The sequence below is a fragment of the Chroicocephalus ridibundus genome, chromosome Z, assembly GCF_963924245.1.
Source record: "Chroicocephalus ridibundus chromosome Z, bChrRid1.1, whole genome shotgun sequence".
Taxonomy (NCBI): Eukaryota; Metazoa; Chordata; class Aves; order Charadriiformes; family Laridae; genus Chroicocephalus; species Chroicocephalus ridibundus.
The window spans coordinates 32,922,536-32,944,749 of record NC_086316.1 but is presented as its reverse complement, the minus strand read 5'-3'; the positions used below and the strand labels follow the sequence as shown (position 1 = coordinate 32,944,749).

General features: G+C 40.1%; 1 protein-coding gene across 4 annotated transcripts in view; it reads right to left on the bottom strand.

The window, feature by feature from the left end:
* Nucleotides 1–1,747: 1,747 nt before the first annotated feature.
* The window catches only part of KCMF1 (potassium channel modulatory factor 1), a 53,966-nt gene continuing 33,499 nt past the window's right edge, over nt 1,748–22,214 (bottom strand). For all 4 annotated transcript variants that reach the window (XM_063320328.1, XM_063320330.1, XM_063320329.1 and 1 more), the window contains 5 exons: nt 15,618–15,757; nt 9,106–9,207; nt 6,282–6,456; nt 4,085–4,367; nt 1,748–2,386 (listed from right to left, as the gene is read on the bottom strand). In XM_063320328.1, the coding sequence (XP_063176398.1) occupies nt 2,125–2,386; nt 4,085–4,367; nt 6,282–6,456; nt 9,106–9,207; nt 15,618–15,757 (962 nt within the window). In that variant the 3' untranslated portion in view covers nt 1,748–2,124. The remainder of the gene's footprint in view (nt 2,387–4,084; nt 4,368–6,281; nt 6,457–9,105; nt 9,208–15,617; nt 15,758–22,214) is intronic.

Below are 22,214 nucleotides of genomic sequence, written 5' to 3'. Positions count from 1 at the left end.
ACCACACTGAGAAAAGCCTATTTTAAATGCACCTTGAATTGACCTACCTGTGAGGAGTCGAGGATTACAAACTTCAGCACCTGCCAGAGCATGTGGTTTTAAAACATGATTATGTAAATCACCTGGGATTTCTACATGAACTGTTTTTGTGTACAGTTGGAATTAAAGATAGATGCAGAAATTTCTGGAACAAAGCTGTCTGGGTAATACACCAAAACCAAAGAAAATCAACTAAACAACAGTCTTGAAAATGCTTTATTGAACCGTGTGTCTTATTGTAATGTGCAGAAGATGTGTTTGAAAAGACTACAGCTTGAAAAACTTCTGAAAATCCTCAACAAACAATAAAAAAAAAAAATCGTCCCTACTGGGTCTAACTCTCAGGATAACCAGAGGCCTCATGGAAAGTTTCCCTTGAAACATTTTCTGTTGCAGAGACTGAAATAAAACAAAACTGGTACTACCCTATGTGGAAACAATCAGGATTTGAGGATTTTAAAAAAAAAAAAAAAAAAAAAAGAAAAAGGAATGGAACTTAAACTTCAGTCTATGGGGTTGCTTCTTTTGCTGCTGTTATTTTGGATTAGCGTACACGTCACAGTTCTGCTGAGAACACCATCTGGTGTTCAAGTCTGTAAATTTACTCTAAAATACTAGCAATGCTGCAGAGATGGAAGGATACAGAGAAAGAGAGAAGGGGTGAGGTGAGAAATACCTGGAAAGACACCATTATCATATAAGCCTAGTTTAAATTTTCATCAGAAGCTGTGTGCACTTTTGTTTTTATAATCTAACTTTACATTCAAAAAACCCACAAAAAAAAGAGAAAAAGGGGGAAAGAAAATCAAAATCAAGCATACCCCTTCTGTTCTTGTCTTGAGACTATTATAAATTTCTATGCACAAGAACACCATACTCTTCTTCCCCAAACCAGGAGGGTTAACAGTATAGACATGTAGGTGGCACGATTCAACTAAAAGGCTTTTTCAACTTTTCTTACACCAGCAAAAATAACCAAAAGAAACAATAAATAGAAGGTGCTAAAGTTAGCATTAAGAATTCAATTGTAATATACTGACATTCTGCGAATCCAAATCCTCAAGCTCTCCTGATACTGACAGGTCTCTGCAAACTATGAAGCAAACACATAAATAACTCAAAATATGACTGAGACTGTGAAAGGCTTTTTAAACTAGAACAACATGATCCAGGTTAACCTTTTTTTTTTTTTTAAACACAGTGAATATATGAATTGTCTACACCTGACTAAAACATATTTAACAATTAAAAAATTTTAACAACCACAAAAAGGAAAAGCTTTAAACAAAAGTGAACATCATTTGATTTCAGGGCACACAAAAGCCCCTCGCGGTGGCTTCCAGCAGTGGCCTTACTGTTGTGTCTCCTACAGATGCATAAAACGAAGTTCAACTCCACACTGAGGTGATGGCTAACAGCGCGACATAATGGTCACATACAGCAAAATGCCACACCCTGGTCTCGACAATATATCCCACTGCAGAGTTTCCACCTTGTGCAGGAACAGCATGTAAAGATGTCATTCTGTCACATATTATTCAAAAGCTACTTTGTGGCCACAAATCGCTGGTCTGCACTAACCTTTTTGTCATGTAACCTTTGAATAATGGGAAAGCTTTGGGATTTATAGTTTTACTCCTTGTATTTAAATTTTTAAATGACAAGGTCACTAAAACTCATGCACGCTGCAAAAAACGTCATGCAGTAGTTAAGGTAAACCATCCAAGCATTTTTTATTCATTAATATTCATAAATACACACAGCAGCTTCATTAGAGATTTTTTCATTTTTTTTTTTCGTCTTCAGTTTGAATGTGGAGTATTAGGAGAGCCTTTTGCATGTCAAGGTACAGGACACAGAGCTTTTTGCTCTGCACTGCAACCTACATTTACCTGCTAGAAGTAAAAATTAGTTAAGTGGAAATGATTATCATATATATCTTTTCTCTCTTTCTTTTGAATGTACACAATGTAACAAGAGTGACAGACCTGAAATTACAATCACCAAAACAAACCCAAGATAGTTGTTGTCCACTTTCATTGGCAAATACAGCACAGAGGACATTGTCTGCAAAGTGGGATGTCATCAAAGAGGAGGTGGAGGAGGCTCGTTTCCTTTATTACTCTCTTTTAAATTTAGGTTTTCTAAAGCAACATCTAGAGGCATAATATCTACACAGCCCATAGCACCAAAATCTGCAATCTCCCCCCGCTCATCCTCATCTGAGGAGGAACTTTCTTCCCGCATCAAAGTGGACAGTAGAAGCTCCTGAACAAACAGGCTGCAGTCTGCCCGCTCGCTCTCCATTGACTCAAGGTCTGCTTCTGACATCTTCGGATCATTCAACCTGCACAGCAGCAAGGAAAGAGAAGACAGGCAGTTGGTGAAAGCCCCTTCCGCTGATGACTGGCAGGCCCCAAAAGGCACTCAAAACCCACTCCTTCAGGGCAGTGCTGCTTGCCCTTCGGCATGGACAGCTCTGGCAACCTCTGACACCTCAGTACAAGAGCCATTCATTTAACAAACACCCTTTCCCTGCTGCTACAACAGCGTTCAAATTGGAGCCTAAAGCTCAACGAAAATAAAAAAAATATTTGTGAGGTTTCCTGCTATTCAGGAGCCTTTCAGGGAGAGCTGTTGTGATTTCCTAGATACTCACTGTGCGCCTGTTTTGTTTCTAGGTCAACTTCTAGGTTCACATATGCCACAAAATACACTACTGCACATGTAAAGCCCAGGGATTCCCGAAGAACGATACAACACTCATTCCACCACTTCTCCTAGGTTATAGTGCAGGCCCTGGTAGGCAAGGAAATCGCTCCATCCAACTATGAAAGTCACCATCTGTGACACTTGCAGGTACTTTGATTAAGTTTCTCCAAAAATAATGAGTTTCTGATTGAAAGATGTCACATGGCATTATTTTGCACTTAGATAAATATCAGATTGACTCAAATCCGGGTTTCTTGGTGCAGGAGCTGTTAAAATACCCACACAATACCAAACAGACAAACAAGAGTATGCATGGAGCGGTGTGCCAGGGGAGATGTGGAAAACATTTGTTTCAGGTCAATAGCCAACCTTCTAAAAGGAAGTGAATGACATAGGGGGCGAGACAAGTCTTTAAAATAAGCCTGGAATCTGAGTATAATTTCTAGACCAGATAAGTATTATGTTAGTTAATGGCATCCTTTATTTGCTTTGTAATCCAGTCTCTAAAACAATTGATATATAAACCCCTATTCAACCTTCAGCTTTTACTAAAGATTAATCTCCTATAAAACAATACTATCTTCTGATTCTCCCCCTCTCTGTTATGGCTCAAGTCTATATGCTTGTATCACTGGAAATGCACTTTTTTTCTTGGAAGTGGCAGGGGAAACAAGCACAACTTACTTAAGAAATATTCCTTTTGTTCCTCTTGAAGTTGAGATGCAGCAACTAATGTTTACCCATTGCTTAGGAGCAGACAGACCACAGGTTTGAAAAGATGTTAATAAATACAAACAAAAGCACAGTATGTTGGCTACAGACTTGATGAGGGATCTGGCAGAAGTCCCCTGCCTGGTGTCATAAGTAACTTACAGCCAAAACTCAAAATCAGCCTCCTTTTCAAGGTTTGCAGAAACTCATACTCGAGTCTAATCCTCTAAACATGTTCCTAGGTGCATCAAAAGAAGTACAGCACACTCGTGACATTACCTCTCCTTTATTGGAAACACTAGACCTCTACAGCGTATTTCTGCAGCCAGCTCCTGGAGCTGGTATTCCAAAAGCAGAATAATTCCCTTTGGGCCAGCTATAAACTGCTACTTTTGGATATTTAATAATACATTCTGTGACCACCGTTGACGTCTGCTATGAATGTATTCTGTATGATTAATTGGTCTGTTAACTCTGTGATGTATTTGATCACACACTGCTTTACTAGGGCATGTGCCTAACTCCAAACACATAAATTTCATTGAACTCTACATCTCTGTCAGGACTAAGGTGAACAGGAAGGGTAAAAGGTAAATACAAGCAAATACACAGAACAAGTTACCTTGCAAGAAGAAACTGGGAATTCTGGATAGTCTGCTGACTGTTTTCTGTGTTAGATGTGTTGACTGTTGTTGTAGATTGTGACATAGTGGTGTTGACATTGATCGTGTTGGTGCGCCTAGTTGCATTGCGTGCAGTCTCCAGTTGTTGTCTTGCTGCCTGTGCATGTTGTCGTTCCAACTGCAGTTGCATCTGCAGCTGCTGTAACTGAGAAGCAGAAGGGCCAGGGGAGCTGAGCTGTCCTCCTGCAGAACGCCTCACGCCTGACAGTTGAGATAAAAGCTCTGCCAGAGAAGAGAAAGTTTCTAAGATGAAAGATCTTAAGCGATCATTACACAATAGAATGAACACACACCCCCTGCATTCCAGTGCCTCAATTCCTTTTTTCAATCAATAAAGAACAAACAATGCTAAAGAGCCCATAAAGCTCTCGAAAAAAGTCCTAGCATTCGCTGTCTCACAGGGTAAGGAAGATTAAAACTCATTTATGCAGATTTATTCCAAATAAGTAGTCAAAGTTTAATGCCTTCAAAGTAACAGGAGAGCCAACCTACGGAGAATGCCTGGCAAATTACATCTTCCCCAGCAATTCTCTGAAACTTCAAGTCAAAATAGCAACTGACTAGGACAATATTTCATTTTCGCTTTGCTTGGTGATTTTATATTCCTCTCAACAAATGTTCCCCCAAAACACAGGCTTCCCCTTCCCAATATCCCAGAGGGAAGCTGTGCTGCAGCAAAGAGAGAAATATCATACTGTTACTTCAAACATTTAATAAAAAATACTTAGTTAAGAAAACATTAAAGTATTGCCTGACATCATAACTGAAGTGGTCAAGCATTTTTGCTGTTTAAATTTTTATTTCTGCCAGAAGTACACAAAAAGATTCAAAAGAATGACGTTTTATCCCACATTTAATGCTGTGAAGTGGGAATGCTGTGTAAGGCTGAAAACAAAACTCAGCAGCCACTCCACATTTAACAGAGCTGAACTAGCTGCCCTTGTAAGAGAAAGACAAGGTCTTGCACTGGAGGCTTCACTAACATCCTCTGTGCTTGAACAAACCAGTCCTTTTCAGACCCTCCTGTGACCTCACTTGACTTACTTTCTTCTCTTGATGGGATACTTCTTCCCAGCTAATTTGATGAGTTCAATCAGGTCACAGCGGTCCAGCAGAGCACCAGAGCCATCAGAAGGCAGGCAAGGGGCCCATGATTCAGGAAGGCAGTGGAAACACAGCTCCCCTTTCAGGGGCAATGGCTCATTAAGCTGGCTGGCTGGCTACCTCCCTCTCAAGAAGTCACAACATGGCAGGTAGGAAGCTCCAGTTTAAGCATTAGGCCTTCTTGGCATCTGAAGCAAAGGTAGATTATGGCAGAAGTCCTGAGGTTTCCCTGACATTTATGCTGGCATGGTCCAAGCCCGCCACATAAAAATGTTTAGATTTCCCCTTTGGGAAAGTTACATTTGTTTTCAGAATTGTCTTAATTCTCTACTCTTTATTTCCTCTAAAAAAAAAAGTTATTTTCACAAAGCTAAACATACACCAAAAAAGTTACTCCTAGGAATCCTGAAGACACATCTTTGTTGTTTTCTGGTCCCTTCCCCACCCCCCCAGTTTTTCTAAACTTGACCAAAATGGACTGCAAATACTTGCAACAGTACACCTATATAAGAATTTACAAGTACACCTAAAAAAAAATAATCTGTGATACCAGCAAGTCTGTCATTCAAACAGCAGCCTGAATACAAACTGAACATACTTTAAATGTGCATTAATACTCGAATTCAGCTAATTTCATCCTCACTGAGACAGATACTCTACTCCATAAACACCTTTATGCATATGGCAAATTAAAACGAGATGTACTAAAGTATGTGATGAAGTTGGACACAATCACTTGTAAAAATGCACAACACCTGTGCATAGATTGGGTTTGGATATAAGCCTTACACTGTCTGGAATTAAAAGCAAAAGCTACAGGTAGCAGTTTCAGCTTCTCCGTGCGCAGGCCCTGTGACAACCCAGCCAAGCACCATGCTCACCCGCAAGCAGCCATCAATCACACTTGCACTGTGGAGCACATCTATACAAGCAGCTCCATAACAACAGAAGGCACGGCAACTATTATCTTCTTGAATTTTACGTCAAGTGGAAGAAGGACACTGGGGTGAAATTCACAGTTACAGCTCTTACCAGCTATGGGATCCATGGCTTCTCTATTGCTTGGAGAATATGAACTCTGAGAAGATGAAAGCCCAGCAGGGGAACTGGTAGTAAAGTGCATGTTTGATCTACGTGCACGGGGGCCTCCCAAACCCCGGCCTGGGTGGAACATCCTACGTACGTGCCGAACACCACTGGATTCATCGTAACCAAGAAGTTAAGAAAACAGAACTGTTTGGCATTGAGTATTAAATGACAAGGACTTCTGATGGGTGAAATACTCAGGCACATACCGTTCTTCATTCATAAAATAATGATTCAACTTCTGAAGCAAAGCTGAAGTACACTGTAGCTATGGTTCCAGTCAGACTTACTGATCTGAACTCAAGATACTCAAACTTTTGCTATGTACACCAAACTCCTTGTATTTCTCCAGCTTTTTATGACGTCTAAGAAACATCAGGATTAATTTCTTAGCTTTTTTTTAAATCAAAGTTTTCTATTCAGTAACCTGAAAACTCCGACAAATGCATGTTCGGCAAAGCTTATTACAGAGACATATTTTATTCTCCAATTCTTTTGTTAATTATTGAAAATAATAAAAAAGTTAATTGCCATTCCTATCAAAAGTACATAATAATTATTGTATTCCTTTTGACTTTTGTACTTCATGCTTTTATCCAAGAAATCTCATCATTTCAGTCCTTAAGAAATTTCAGCTTCCTGGAGTATTCAGCACTTCCATCACACCCCTTTGCTTCCTCTTTTAGCCGAAGAAATACCAGTAATTGTGGTTATGACAATGATGCCTTTCATTTTCCCATTATCCCCTACCTCTCCATATCAGGCGCTTATATTTCAGGTGGTAACTTTTATATGTTTTCTCATATAAATTAAGATACAAACAAAAAATTATGTGAAGATTATTTTTGTCAGAAAGTAGTTAACATTTATTCCTCCAAGACAGTCCACATAAGACTTTCTTCTATTTTAAAAATCGCTAGTATAATTTACTAGTGCAAAATGAAATAGCATAGGCTTGACTATTTTATTTCACTGTTACTACACTTTTAGCTTAGATCCTCTTGTCTCCCACACTCTTTTTTTATAATAGTGTGCTTACCAGTCATATGGTATCCATTACTGTACAAAAGTAGTGTCCAATGTACTTTTGATAAGACACAGTTACAGTGCAGAACCTCAGATGTCATGGAGATCAAGAACTAGAGACTGAAAGAAATTACTAGACTTCTCACAGCAAGAAAGAACTTCTGGCTATTACAAAAAGATTTTACAGAATGTTTAAACTAAATAGCCATGCTATTAGGGATGTAAGTTTTGTTAGAAAAAGTATATTAGGCAGGTGCTATGAAAAACTCACAATTGGTAGAAAGAGCAGAACTAAACTGACACAAGAAAAATTGCTCAGTGAGTCACTACACCACTCACCAAGCAACATCTCAGAGCACCTCATACAATGGTCTGGAAGATGCTCTCATCAACCTCATCCCACCTCCACCTGAAAAGGAGGATGGCACGAGTCTGCCTTGTGAGACACCTGACTGCGGAGGACCTACAGGGATGCCTGGGACCAAGCTCTCATGGCCCGAGCAGGTGCATTCAGCACCTGGCACCTCCCAACTGCTGAGAGCCCCGATCCTGTCCGCAGGGAAAGGCGAAGTAGAGATAACTGCTTTTATTTAACTTCCTACTGTTCACTGGATTATTAGTTACTCCTTCACAGAGCAAATAAACACCCAAGTTCCTTTACACCGATCCAATTACTGTGTAGTAATGAACTTGTGCATTTAGTCTGTCCTGGCCCTTAACATAAATGCAATCAAACACAATCACAACTGAAACAGAGCCATCTCCATAAATGCTGTCTTCCCTTCTGTTAGCATAACAAACTCCAGTTGCTAGGGCTTGGGGGTTTTGTTGGTTTTTTTCTACTCTAGTTGCTAGTGTTCAGAATATATTTTTTTTCCTTTTTAAAAATGTTTAAACAAAATAGCCACTACGTAAGTAATACCGCAGTCTTTTTGTCAGTTTGTTTAAATGAGACACAAAGGAATACTTCAGAGAGATTACTTACTGCAGGTAGGCTACACAGTCTGCATGCCATTAAGTAAAAAGCCCAAAGCAAAATATATTTCATCGGTTAAACCTGGGGGGTGGGGTGGGGGGGAGCAGGGGGGAATTAAAAAAAAAAAAAAGAAAAATATTCCTAGAATAAGGATTAAAAAAAAAAAACAATAGTTGCACCTCTTCAGCCAGCAAGTATAGGTCAATCTGCATGACCTGCTGCTAAGGTAACTGAAAGACAACATCTTATTTCCCAGGAAATGTTAAAGTTTTTCAAGTTGGGTTATAAAATGTCAGTAATGCTGTGCAATTATGTAATTAAAACATGGTATTAAAAGCAGTTAGGCAAGTTTAAAATCAGTTGCAAAACCAAGTTAAACTCAAATCAATCTCAAATCATCATCTTTGTGTCATAAATAATCACAGAACACCAATGAATCTGGATACAAAAAGCAGCATCAAGACTGATGATCAGGTACAATACATCACACTGCAAGCAGAAAAACCTCTCGGTGTCAAAGTTCTTTAAATGTTTTTCTGTTAGAGCAAAAAGAACTCTGTCAAATGTAGCTATAGTCTGTTCACAATGTGGTATTTACACTTTTTTAAACTAGCAAATGAACCTTTTTATTTTTGACACACAGATTTTTAGCAACTGAAATTCCAGGAAAACCAGGGGTATGACCCTTCCACCATAAAAATCAAAACGAGTCACCATGGCTACTAGATGAAACAGTCTAGCCTCTTTGTCTCAACTAGGAAAGGATATTAAATCTCTAGGAGCTCTGTGTTCCAGTGTAAGATGAGCTGCAAAGTCATCCGTGACATGATTTGGATCCCCTCCAGGTAATGCTGCACATATTGGACAAATCTGAAATGACAAAGCATAAAAACCCCCAACTTCATGAATTTTACACAAAATAGAACACGTATCATTGAGTCAATCATTAGACATTGATTCCTATGGTTTAAAATCACATGCTAGGTATTCACAAACACCTGGATAGCAACATATTAAAAAACCCGAAGTTTTTTGTATTCAAGTGCAGACATAAATTTAGACATCTTTTACTTTATGAGTTTCAGAATGCTGTGAAAATCAGAGCTAGAGTTTTCAGATTCGATTTGCAATGTCTTGAAAATTCGTCTTTGTATGCAATTCTGCCACAGACAGTAGAGTCTGAATACACAGGATTACTATTTGCCTGCTTGATACTCATCCCAGCAGAGGAATCAGAATGAAACCACACCTAAGTATCTACTGAAGTATCAAACTGAGACCACCCATCCATGCGGTGCATCAGTTCAAGTTTGGCAGAGAAGGGCTGGTCTCCTTATCCCTACACAAGGGTATTTTGCTAGAATCATAGAGTGGTTTGCGTTGGAAGGGACCTTAAAGGTCATCTAGTTCCAACACCCCGCCATGGGCAGGGACACTGACACCTCCCAGAGGACCAGGCTCCTCAAAGCCTCATCCAACCTGGCCTTGAACACTTCCAGGGATGGTGCATTGACAACCTCCCTGGGCAACCTGTTCCAGTGCCTCACAACCTCACAGTAAAGAATTTCTTCCTAACATCCAATCTAAATCTACTCTCTTTCAGTTTGAAACCGTTACCCCCTCATCCTATCACTACACTCACTCATAAAGAGTCCCTCTCCATCTCTCCTGTAGGCCCCCTTTTAGGTACTGGAAGGCCACTAAAAGGTCTCCCTGGAGCCTTCTCTTCTCCAGGCTGAACAACATCAACTCTCTCAGCCGGTCCTCTTAGCAGAGGCGCTCCCAGCCCTCTGAGCATCTTCATGGTCCTCTGCTGCACTCCCTCCAACAGGTCCATGTCCTTCTTGTGCTGAGGACTCCAGAGCTGGATGCAGTACTCCAGGTGGGGTCTCACCAGAGCAGAGTAGAGGGGCAGAATCACCTCCCTCAACCTGCTGGCCATACTTTTGATGCAGCCCAGGATGCTGTTGGCTTTCTGGGCTGCAAACGCACATTGTCGGCTCATGTTGAGCTTCTCATCCACCAGCACCCCCAAGTCCGTCTCCTCAGGGCTGCTCTCAAGCCATTCTCTGCCCAGCCTTTATTTGTGCCTGGGACTGCCATGACCCAGATGCAGGACCTTGCACTTGGCCTGGCTGAACTTCATGAGGTTTCCATGGACCCACCTCTCAAGCCTGTCCAGGTCCCTCTGGATGGCATCCCTTCCCTCCAGCATGTCAACTGTCACACACAGCTTGGTGTCGTCAGCAAACTTGCGGAGGGTGCACTCAATCCCACTGTCCACATTGCCAACAAATTTGTTAAACAGCACTGATTCCAGTACCAACCCCTGAGGAACATCACTCATCACTGGTTTCCACTTGGACATCGAGCCATTGACTACAACCCTTTAAGTGCAGCCATCTAGCCAGTTCCTTACCCACCAAGTGGTCCATCCACCAAACCCATGCCTTTCCAATTTAGAGACAAGGATGTCACGCAGGACAGTGTCAAATGCTTTGCATAAGTCCACGTAGATGATGTTGGTTGCTCTCCCCTTATCTACCAATGAGAAGGCACTGACATCTGTCTTCGTTTTGTTATTTTTTTAAACCAAAACAACATTAATTAAGTAGACAAACAGTGCCATTACAATTGCCATAATTATGACTTGTTTTCTGAATGACTCCAAAACCAGCTTGACTCCAAAAACATCTTCCATTTTTCTTCACAGTAGTTTTGCAGACTGATTTTAAAGTTTTACAGATGGCAGACAAAAAAAAAAAAAAAAAAGAACCCATCCCACAAAATTCTTCCCACAAATGTTAAGTGCTCAAAGTGCTCAAATTGACAGCACTTTGACAGTTAAATGCAACTACTGTCTATGAATTTATCTCTGTCTCTCACAAACAGTCTTGTCTTTACGGAGCAACTCTGGCTGCAACATAAAGCCTAGGTTCCCAGTACTCTTCAAGCATATACTGAAGTTGTTGACAGTAGATCTCAAAAGACTGTGGGCATTAAGAACACCTGTATAATAGCGCACACATCTATCTTACACTTATGGAGATAAGGACAAGGTCTCAAAATAAGTTTACTGTAAAATTTCATCTGCTTTTGACAGCAGCTACTACATCTTTAATGACACTTTAATTCTAGTAGTCAGCTCTGAACAGAAACCCAGGTATTTTTAAAGCATTTTGCAACAACTCCTTCCCCTTTATTTTCAACATTCAGCATTTCTCTTCACAGAGCACCTCTTACCAGAGGAGAGAAGTCACTACAGAAGCCATACAAACAGACACACTACAGAGGAAAAACATCTTATTACAACTTAATAGAATAAATACCTGGCTATGCCAACATATCATACACCTACCCTGTAGGGACACAGGAATGGATGTCTATTGGACAGATAGTTCTAAAGTCCATAAATTTATTTATAAGTTGCTTATCTTAAATAATGTGTTTCATATCAACAGGAGACAGTACCTTGAAAACAACCTCTTTTCATTTAAGCTACCCTGAGGAAACAGAACCCCAACATGAGGACACACTTCTGAAAGCAGCAAAGCAGAAGAAAGTTATTTTGGTAACAGGACAAAAGCCACTATGAACTGCACTTACTTGCCTGAACAGACACAGTCCTCAGAAAAACATCAGCTAGATGAAAATTACAAGGAACAATGAGAAGGAAGGAATCTAAGTATCCTAACCCTAATTCTAAACATGAACTAAACTTCAAAAAAGTTTGACTGATTTAATTGAGCATAAACTCTGGCAAAATCGTATCAAAGACTGCAGCATCACTGATGAAGCATGACACAGCTAAAAATCATTGTTAATAGAACATGCATGAATAAATGGTACAGATGCAAGGAAAACATTGTCAGAAGTTTCTCCTGAAGTTATGATCATTTGTATTAAAAAATCATCATGGTACTCTGAATGATGTCTGAAAGATGACTGCAAAGTCCTGTATCAATCATGCTCATAGAATACCTGCCAGTTTCCCAAAGCCTGCTTATATTACCACTACCTCCCTATTTACATATAAGGTAACCACTTTAAGTGACAGTATTTCTATAACCTCAGCAAGAGACACTGTAATCTTTGAGAATGAAACAGGAACCATTCAGACTGTTTCAGAATGTCTATTTCATTTCTGCAAGAAAAGCTCACCTCAATTTTATCAGCAATTTAGTCCTTACAGTTCATGTACAAGGGGCCTAGCTACTGCCTTGCTAAATGTGAGAAAGTTGTTGTAGTGCAATGTAATAGTAGAAAATTTATGTCTCTGTTCTGAAATGAGATTCAAAAATGACATTTGATGAAGTTTCCCAAAATCTTTGTATTGATGATGCTAGCAGGCTTCTAGTTAAATGCTGTGTTTTATGTGGAACAGTCAACTGACCTGAAACTCAACACCAACAATAACAGTCGTTATACTGACAGTCAGATTCTTCTGCACTTGTTCTGTAACACCATTACCCTTGGACATTTGCTGGTGAAGCAATACTGATAGTTACTGATGTTTTAGTAATCACCAAAATCATATGATTTATGATTTATTCTTTTTAGTGTGTAACCTTACAGACTTAATCACAAAACTTATGACTACTCCTATAGATACTAATATAATTTTCAATTACAGTAACCAGAATTAAAACAATTACCTTCAAGGTATTATCAACAAACTCTCCTCCTGGAGTTTCTCTCCAAGACCTCAACATGCTGGGGTGCCTCTCCAGAGTGCCTGTATACTAACGCACACAGCATGGGGAATGACCATGGTGAGTTAGAGACCTGAATGCAGTTGCAGGGCTGCAGTCTTTCTGGGATCATGGAGACATGGTGGCATGGCTCCCATGACTGCAGTGTTGCAATGGTGGGATACGTGCTCTTTAGAAAGGAGAGGAAGGGGGCGCTTTAGAAGATGAACAGGAGCTTGACCTTTATGTGAGAGAGCAGCTGGAGTGCATGAAGCTCTGCTGGGGATGGAAGAGGAGCCAACGGAGACCTTACGTGTTGGGATTAGAAATTGGGATTAGGCAAAGGTGACATTATAGTGGGTGTCTATTACAGGCCACCTGACCAGGAAGAACAAATGGATCAGGCCCTCTACAGACATATAGGAGATGGCCCACATTTGCAGGCCCTTGAAGTACCCTCATAGCGTACTTCAACACCCCATTATCTCCTGGAGGGACAACACAGCATGACAGTAATCTTATCTTTTGGATTCCAAGAATCCAAAAGCTGCCTGGACATGGTCCTGGACAACCAGGTGTTGGTTATCCTGCTTGAACAGGGGGTTGGACAAGATGACTTCCACAGGTCCATTCCAACCTCAGCCAGTCTGCCATTACTGCCTACAAGTACCTAACATTGCTGTACATATCAATGCCAAATACCTAAGAAAAATCAGCAGAAAGTAAGCTTCTTATTTGCACCACTTTGAACACAAAAATGGCGAACTTTAATGGACCAAAGGTTCTTTGACTTATTCTTTGAAAAATGGGGGTGGAGAGGGAGAGGGCTGTAAAATACAAGGAATTCTAACCTGTAAAGTTCCCTTAAAGTTCTATAATTAAGGATCTAAAATAGCACACATCTTTGGATAGACAGATGCTACAAGCTCAGTATCTAAACAGAAATAATTGCTCGAAACTGTAAGACCACAAGCATTTAGAATCCATATTTTCCTCTTTATTAATGTTGTAACCTTTCACTATTTACAGTAAGAGTACAGTACCCACGTAGTTTTATGTGCATGCACACTAAATATTTATCAAAAAAGCTAGATACAAACATTAGCACAAACATATGCAATCATAATTTGTCCCTGCTTACTGCAGGGGGGTTGGACTAGATGACCTTTAAAGGTCCCTTCCAACCCAACACATTCTATGATTCTATAATCAAGGATTAAAATATTGTCCTTTACTGTTGTTTGGAACAAAGATATAACAAAGTTGCAGACTGACTCACAGAAAGGAGTACACATACAAATCTTTCAGTAATCAGTACAGTTGCAAGTGTCTAGAATCACAAACTTATGCTTTATGTATCAGTTCTAGGAGTCACAGCTGCAAACAAGGATGTATGAAATTTTGAAAAGTTAAAATCTTAGCATTCTGTGTCAGGAACGTATCACTGACATCAAGTGGTGCAAATAAGAATTGCAATACTAAGCCACCAAAGAAAGTCATCCAAACATGGATTTTACAATGGTTGATGCTATGTCTGAAAGTTGCAAAGTTTAAGAAAAACTCGAGGAGATGATAAAAATTGCAGTGTGTCACTAAGCTAAACTATGATCCTTCAGTGCAACTGATTGTGAAGTAAACTGCTTTGCTTCATATATTTTTAAGAAATATCAGAACACCTTCGAATCTCAAAAAGGTGGACAAACCACCTCCCCTATCACTCCTTCACACAAGGTCCTCAATAGGCTTGGAAAAGAAAGGTTCATTTTCTTCCACAGAATTCCTTGGTAGTTAAGAAAACTAGATGATTAGAATAGAGAACCTATTTTTAAGTAATTTCTTCACAAGGTGTTAGTGATGAGTAATCCACTTCAACCATTCACATTTTTCTAGGAATCTATGATACAGCATTAACCAGACAAGCGCACCCTGGATGTCATTCTGCTAATCTAGGTCTCTCCTACTCCCAAAGACAACCAGGATAGCAGGAGCTAACACCTCAGACTAAAGTACTTCTGTTGACACTTGTTTAAGTGGTGTATTTTTAACCATGTCAAGTGTCCTAATGGTTAGGGACAGGGGAAAACACCCCTGTTTTAACAGCGGTATTTTCAAAAGAATGACAACTTCCACTGCACAAATATATCAGGTTGATTACAAAAGCTATTTGAAAAATACACCAAACTGCATGTCTTCCTCTCTGTTACGGTTACGAAAGACTGGCACAGCTACAACTTTCCAGGACAATTACATACTGGCTGTAAAAAGGGAGACATGGCTACACAGAATAACCATGAGATGATTCTAAATTTTGTCTTATAGGATAATGAACTCCTAGACATGTCAGCCTTTACATCAGAAAAAACAAACAGCAACCATAAAAGAAAAAGCAAGCTCATTATATTATGATACCCATGAAACATAGAATTTTTGATATCATGATCAAATGTGGGTATGTCTTCTTACAACGCATTCAAATGAACTCATGCTTCAAGGAAAAAAAAAAGAGAACAGGAGGATACCAATTTTCTGGAAGAGAGACTTTTTAACTTATTTCCACCATAACTGAAAGCCAATTCTGAAGCTTCTTACCACTTCTGTTGATGCTTCTGCATGCTCAGAAGTAACATGCTCTTGAAGAGATGTTTCCGTATAACCCATTTTCCCACAATATGGACAAGTAAAAGACTGTGGCTGGTCTACAGAGAAAGCTTCTCCACCATAGTACAAATCTGGAACAGAAAGTGTTTAAAGAGGTTACTTCAAAGCAGTAGTATTATTTTTGTTCATATAAACCTCTGTTTCCAAGTGTACTTCAATGTAATCACTACAAAATTCATCTGGTATTAAATTGAAATGGCTATTTTAATGCTCTATAAAGGCCATAGTCTGATATTCAAAAAGTGTTTGATCGCTGATTATGAAAACCAGACAGACTACATTTCATTTTCATTAGCAAACATAATATAATTTTCTAATATTCAGTAGGAGCAAAGAATCCTATGATGCTGCTGCTATTGCCAAACCTTCACTCTACCACTACCCTTCTTACCCTTGTAGCAGGTCACGTACGGTATTTTCAATCATATGATGATTTTTCAAAAGCTGAACTCTCAACAGTACCTCAAAAATTTAAGTTAAAATTTAGAAGACCTCTGTGATACCATATGTCAATATTTATGCCATAGCTGAACCATAGTTTTAGAAATACCTCAAACATATAACGTAAAAGATTGATCGTGAAAAAGGAATCTGGTTATTTGTTACACACTGGTTGCAACTTTTAGGTATGTTGAATTTAAGCACTTTTGCGTTACTGATGAAAAGCAGGCACTGAAGTTACTAATGTAGAGGCTTCCCCAAACTTCATATGAAAGTTTATCAAACCATGCAAGAAAAGAATGCTAGTTTCTCTCATCCTCTGCAGGTATTATGTATTCTACAGGAAACAAGAATAAACTTTACATTCACATCAAGATAAAAAGTGTGATTTTTCTCTAGCAAGTAATTTAAAATCTTTTCACTGATATTTTTTCTAGGACTCATCGATAAGTAACTGAAAAATATTTTCACAGAATTACGAATATTCTGTTATAAATGAAAAATCGGACAAGTCTGAACATATACTAGAACTCATGTTCTGCACCACAAGGCAGTACCTATCTAATGCATTAGGAATATGTCCTGATGGCTTAAGTCGCAGCTTCATAAGGTTTATGACAACTCTACTACTGACCTCTCTTTAGGACATGAACAGAAAGAACAGAACAACATCTTTGTTTCTGCAGCCTTACAAAAGATGATGCTTATGCTAAAAAAGGTACATATCTATAATCCACTATATTAACAGGTAGTATTTTACATATAACTAGGTTTTGAGGGCTAACTCTTGAAGACCAATACAGGAAATGAACTTCTTAGCAACATGCTAATATGCAGAGTTAAACATACAGAATCAGACTGAATACACTGCAGAATAAAATTTTTTTTCAGTAAGACACTGTTCCCTTTATTTGGAAACTGCTTCCAGAGAATTTAAATGCTGGAAGATGAGAGCAAGTTACCCTTTAAACAGGCATGATAAGAAACACCCAAGGAGACAGAGAGCCTTGCCAAAGAAGAAACACTACCTGATACCCTAAGCATTTTTAACTGGTTCTTCAAATTAACTATCACACTAAGCTTGAGTACCATCCTGAATCCAGGTTCATTTATTCACATATACATGAGGAAAACGTGTCCAACTATCCAAACCATAAAGCTCCCAGACAATTAAGTCTTAGTTCTCCAAAGAAGCATTTGAGGTTCCATCGAATGTTTTATACAATAAGGCACAGAAGTAACTTTTCATTAGAGAATGGAATTGCATACCAGATACGACTGAAACAGAGAACCATACAGACTGGAAGTCAGCATGAATCTAAGTTGGAAGACATGCCCAAAAGATTAGCACCCCTACCCCCCAACCTGAAAGTCGTTTATATAGTACTGACACAGATGCCTGGAATCATTATTAGAAGGAAATCCCAAAGGCCCTTGCACAACATGTATCAGGAGTCAGTTCTGAATGCATCTGGGTCACTCAACACACAGAAGATGGGCATTTCCTTGACAGGTTGTCAGGCATTCAGCTGGCATCACAGAATCATAAAATGGTTTGGGTTGGAAAGCACCTGAAAGATCATCTAGTTCCAATCCCCCTGCCCTGAGTAGGGCACTTCCCACTAGACCAGGCTGCTTAAAGCCCCATCCAGCCTGGCCTTGAACACTTCCAGGGATGAGGCATCCACAACGTCTCTGGGCAACCTGTTCCAGTGTCTCACCACCCTCATGGTGAAAAATTTCTTCCTGATATCTAATCTAAAACTACACTATTCCAGTTTCAAGCTGGAATCATCCTACCACTGTATGACCTTGAAAAACATTCCTCTCCAGCTTTCCTAACAAGGCATGTGGTATGTCTTAATTCAAAACATCTGTGCTTACTTGATGCCCACTTGATCCATAGGAAGAATCAGTGAAACTAATAAGAGAAAGGTCTACCATCCTGCATTTGTGGGAGAGGTCGCTGGCCAATGCCTAAATATACTATATCCAACTAAACACGACAATCCCACCAGATTGGAAAAAAGCTTCTTAGAAACTCTTAAATCTGCTTGTTTGGTTCGTAAGTATCCGTCAGCTTTAGAGTGTGTTCTGAACACTCAAAAACAGGAACAGCAGCAAATTCCCCCATGTCAAAGCTTTTAAAACTGTCTTTAGTTCTTATCCGTCACTCACAGTAAGCTTGTGTTTATTCTATATGAGCAAACTGGTACTACAATTACCCTGGCACGTGACCAGAAAAACTGGGTCTGAGACAGGATAACACCATTAGCATTCAGAACTCTGACATTCCCTATGTACAGGTGTTATGCAAAGTCATCCTACAGGACAAACCAATTACATATACTTGCACGCACAAGTATCTTTGGACTTGAATATTGTCATGGTTTGAGATGGGATGGAGGTAACTTTCTTGCTAACAGTTAGTGTAGTGCTATGGTTTGGATTTCAGATGAGAAATAGTGTTGATAGCACACTGGTGGTTTTAGTTGTTGTTAGGTAGCAGAGGCCTTTTCTGTTCCTCATACCACCCCACCATCAAGCAGTTTGATGAGTACTGTCAAATCCAGTGTTTCTAGTCCTTGCTTTTAGAGAGTATGAAGCAAGCCATTTATTAGTAAAAAAACCCAAATCTGAGTTCTTTCCAGCCTCCTGATTGTATGTATTCCTGCATGTTCTCCCACTCATACCTCCTTACCCATTTTTCTCCTAATACACACCAAGCATATATGCACATGCCAAATAAATATGCCTTCATCCATAAAAAAAAATATTAATACATGCACCTGTCAGACATGACATCAGTCACTGGCAAATCCAAATATTTTTCCTTTGGAAGTTTATACCTTCTTTTTTCCTCCTCAAATTTAGTCTGTCTCCATACCTTACAATCAAAATCTGTTCCTTTTCTAATCTGAAATACATGTGCCCAGTTAAGTCTGTTTTTTTAATTTATGTTATGGTTTAAAAGAAAAGAGGTTGGTAAAAAAGTGGTATCATGAATCTGTGTGTCTAATTTTGATGTTGAAGCTGCTGACTGGATATTTTTCCACCTGTTTTGTTTTATAAGTACATCAAAAAATCCTAACAATTATAAACACGGCCATGTTATTGACTATCAAAAGCTCATTTGCTAAGGAAGACCCTAACAATTAAAGGAAGTACACGAAAAAATGAAAACGCCATGCCGCCACGGCTGCAGAAGTGGGGCAACCTACAATTGTATTACTGGTTTCTCTTACAGTTGTACAATTGTTACAATGCAACTGGCCCATGACCAAAGAATTATCCCTTCTGGCCAAAAAGAAACCTTTCATGTAATGTATTTTGGTTCCTTCCAAACACCTTCCTACACAAAAGCATAAGTCCATAGGTCTTCAAACTCCTCTGGACCTCTAAAGCAGCGCTCTTTTCAAAGTCTCTAGGAAGACAAGGTTGCTTAGTAAAAAAGAACACCGGACTAAATCACATCCCCCTAGGAGAGGATTCATTACCTACACTGCTTATCAATTAGAGGAAGAATATAAGGGAGTAAAAGGATCAGAATGCTGTCTGAGGAGGACTCAATAGTTTACAAAGTTAGATTTCAACCTCAACAGTTTAGACATTATAGCTTTTCTTGAATGGGAAAAAAAAAATCAAACTGGATTTAATGTGAAAACTCAACCAAAAATATAAGCATTTTTGCTTTATTATCCATCTATAGCTACAGACTGCTGGCACTTAACAGTTAACTAACACATTCTTAAACTTGGCAAGAGGTTAGTAATGAGCCAGAAGTATAGTAGGATTCCTTAGATAAAAATCAATCTTTCAAAGATGATTCAGAACTACATTTTGTAACAGCTAGTCCTTGCTTTCTGTTAAGACATATTTCTTTACAAAGGGCACACAGCAGCCAAGAATTTTAGTTTCACTTTTCTTCACAAGTAATATAATTTTAATTTGATATATACTTATACATAAAAACGTTGGTATTATACAAGTTGTAGTGTATTTGTTTGAACTTTTTTTCCATGTTTGAAGAAACTAAATGGTGGCAACGCACCACATTTTACAAAGCATATATATATATTCCTGTATCACTGATCAAGCAGCCATACTATTCAAAAGAGTATTACCCCTAAAACCACTGTTCTGTTTTGCTGCAGATTTTCTGAACAGAAGACATTCTAAAACCTGCTAGATACTCTGCTATGAACTTAAAATAATGCTTACCTACCCTCTATTTATAAACATTTGCATAAGGGAGTGGGCTAACAGGAATCTTATGAAATTCAGCCCAGCCCTACCTGAAGCAGGCAGAGCTGGGGCGCGACGCCACCAGAGCCATAGAGAGCTCTGAGGAGATGGTACTGGGTGCAGGGGAGGGGGGGGCAGCAAGCAGAGCAGGGGCCAGCCATGTGGCTAGAGCAGTATGAGTAGGGGCGATCCCCTCAGCTCAGCACCCATAGGCCTCATCCAGGCGCTGCATCTTGTTTGGGGCCCCCTAGTACAGGAGAGACATCAAATTCAAGTCGAGTTCAGCAGAAGGCCATTAAGGTGGCAGGGCTGGAGCACTCACACTGCAGAGGCTACAGGGCCAGCATTGGTTCAGCCTGGAGGAGACAGCTTTGGGTCACCTAACAGATGCTCCTATACAAACAGAGGGCAAAAGCAAGGACATGTAGCCAGGTTTTTCACAGTGCTACAGTAATGGAGGACAAAAGGATATAAGGAAAAGTGTTTTGCCCCATGCAGACAGGCTGTGGAACAGGATACCCAAACAGCCCCTGTGCCATCTCCATTCCTGGAGGTTTTCAAGAACTAAGTGGGCAAAGACCTTGCTAACCTGGTCTGACCTCACAACTTGGAGCAGAAGGTTGGACTAGAGACCTCCAGAGTTACATTCCAACCAGAAGTATCTTATGACTGATCCTATGAAACAAAGATACACGACAATATAGCTGAAATACTCATCTAGACTCTAATACTCTGACAATCACCAATGTTGTCCTGCTTTACAAACTGGAGGGACCTACACTCGACGGGTGGGATCTCTACTCACCTTACCTGGAACTCTTTCCTTTCACTACAAAGGCAGTGCAAGAGCCACATTTGCTAGAGTAAAATGCCAGCCTGGTTGAATCTGGCACCAGCTGCTCATTCCTTCCAGACAGAGCATCACTATTTCAATCCTTCAGCAAGTTTCCAGAACAGTTATGTCTAGCAAGAAGAAACAGTACATCCTCCATTTTTCTTCATGCAGTTTCATCAGCTGCCAATCTCAGTATTCAACCTCATAGCCAGATAGCACTGGGGCAACTGCTTCTGTGCAAGAGACACTTCTGGGGCTGACAATGATTACTTGGCAGGTATTCAGTTATTCATCCATCAGCAGCTGCATGTTTTGTTTCCTTAGCAGGTGTCAAGGGCCCTGAGCTGACCAAGAGGCCTTAGCTGCCTTGACCAGCCTCAAAGCAGGCCTCCACAACACACCCTCTGCCCATGGGCTACATCTAAGGTCTGACCATCTAGCCACAAACTATGCTGCAGCTGCACCCAGCCATCCTCCAACCTTAGATGCACTTCCTGCATGGACCTCTGAGCTGACTTGTTATACTTGCTTTGTCTGGGACTCTCAACAGGACCTGCTCCTGTTACCAACCCTGCCCCAGCCACCCTGTCAGCGAGGACACTGCTCCTGCCCATGCTATGGTCACCCTCAGCTCCTGGTTTGTTATTCCTTGTGGAGCAGCCCTGGTCTTGCCACTCCCCAACAATAGGAAGCACATGCTGAAGCCAAGAATGAGCACAGATGCTACAGAAGCTGAGAGAGGATTTGCAGCCCGTCTGCCAATACTGAGCAGTGCCAAGACAGCAGCTCTGCTGAAAAGGACCAGGGGATCCCAGCGGACAGCAAGCCAAACATGAGCCAGTAGTGTGCCCCGGCACTGAAGGCAAATGAACACCTGGGCTAAATCAGTAAGAGAATAGCCATCAAATCAAAGGATGTGACTATCCCAGGTTACTGGGCACTTGTTAGGCAACACCAGCAACACAGGGTCCAGTTTTGGTTTCTCCAATTCAAGGCATATATTGAAA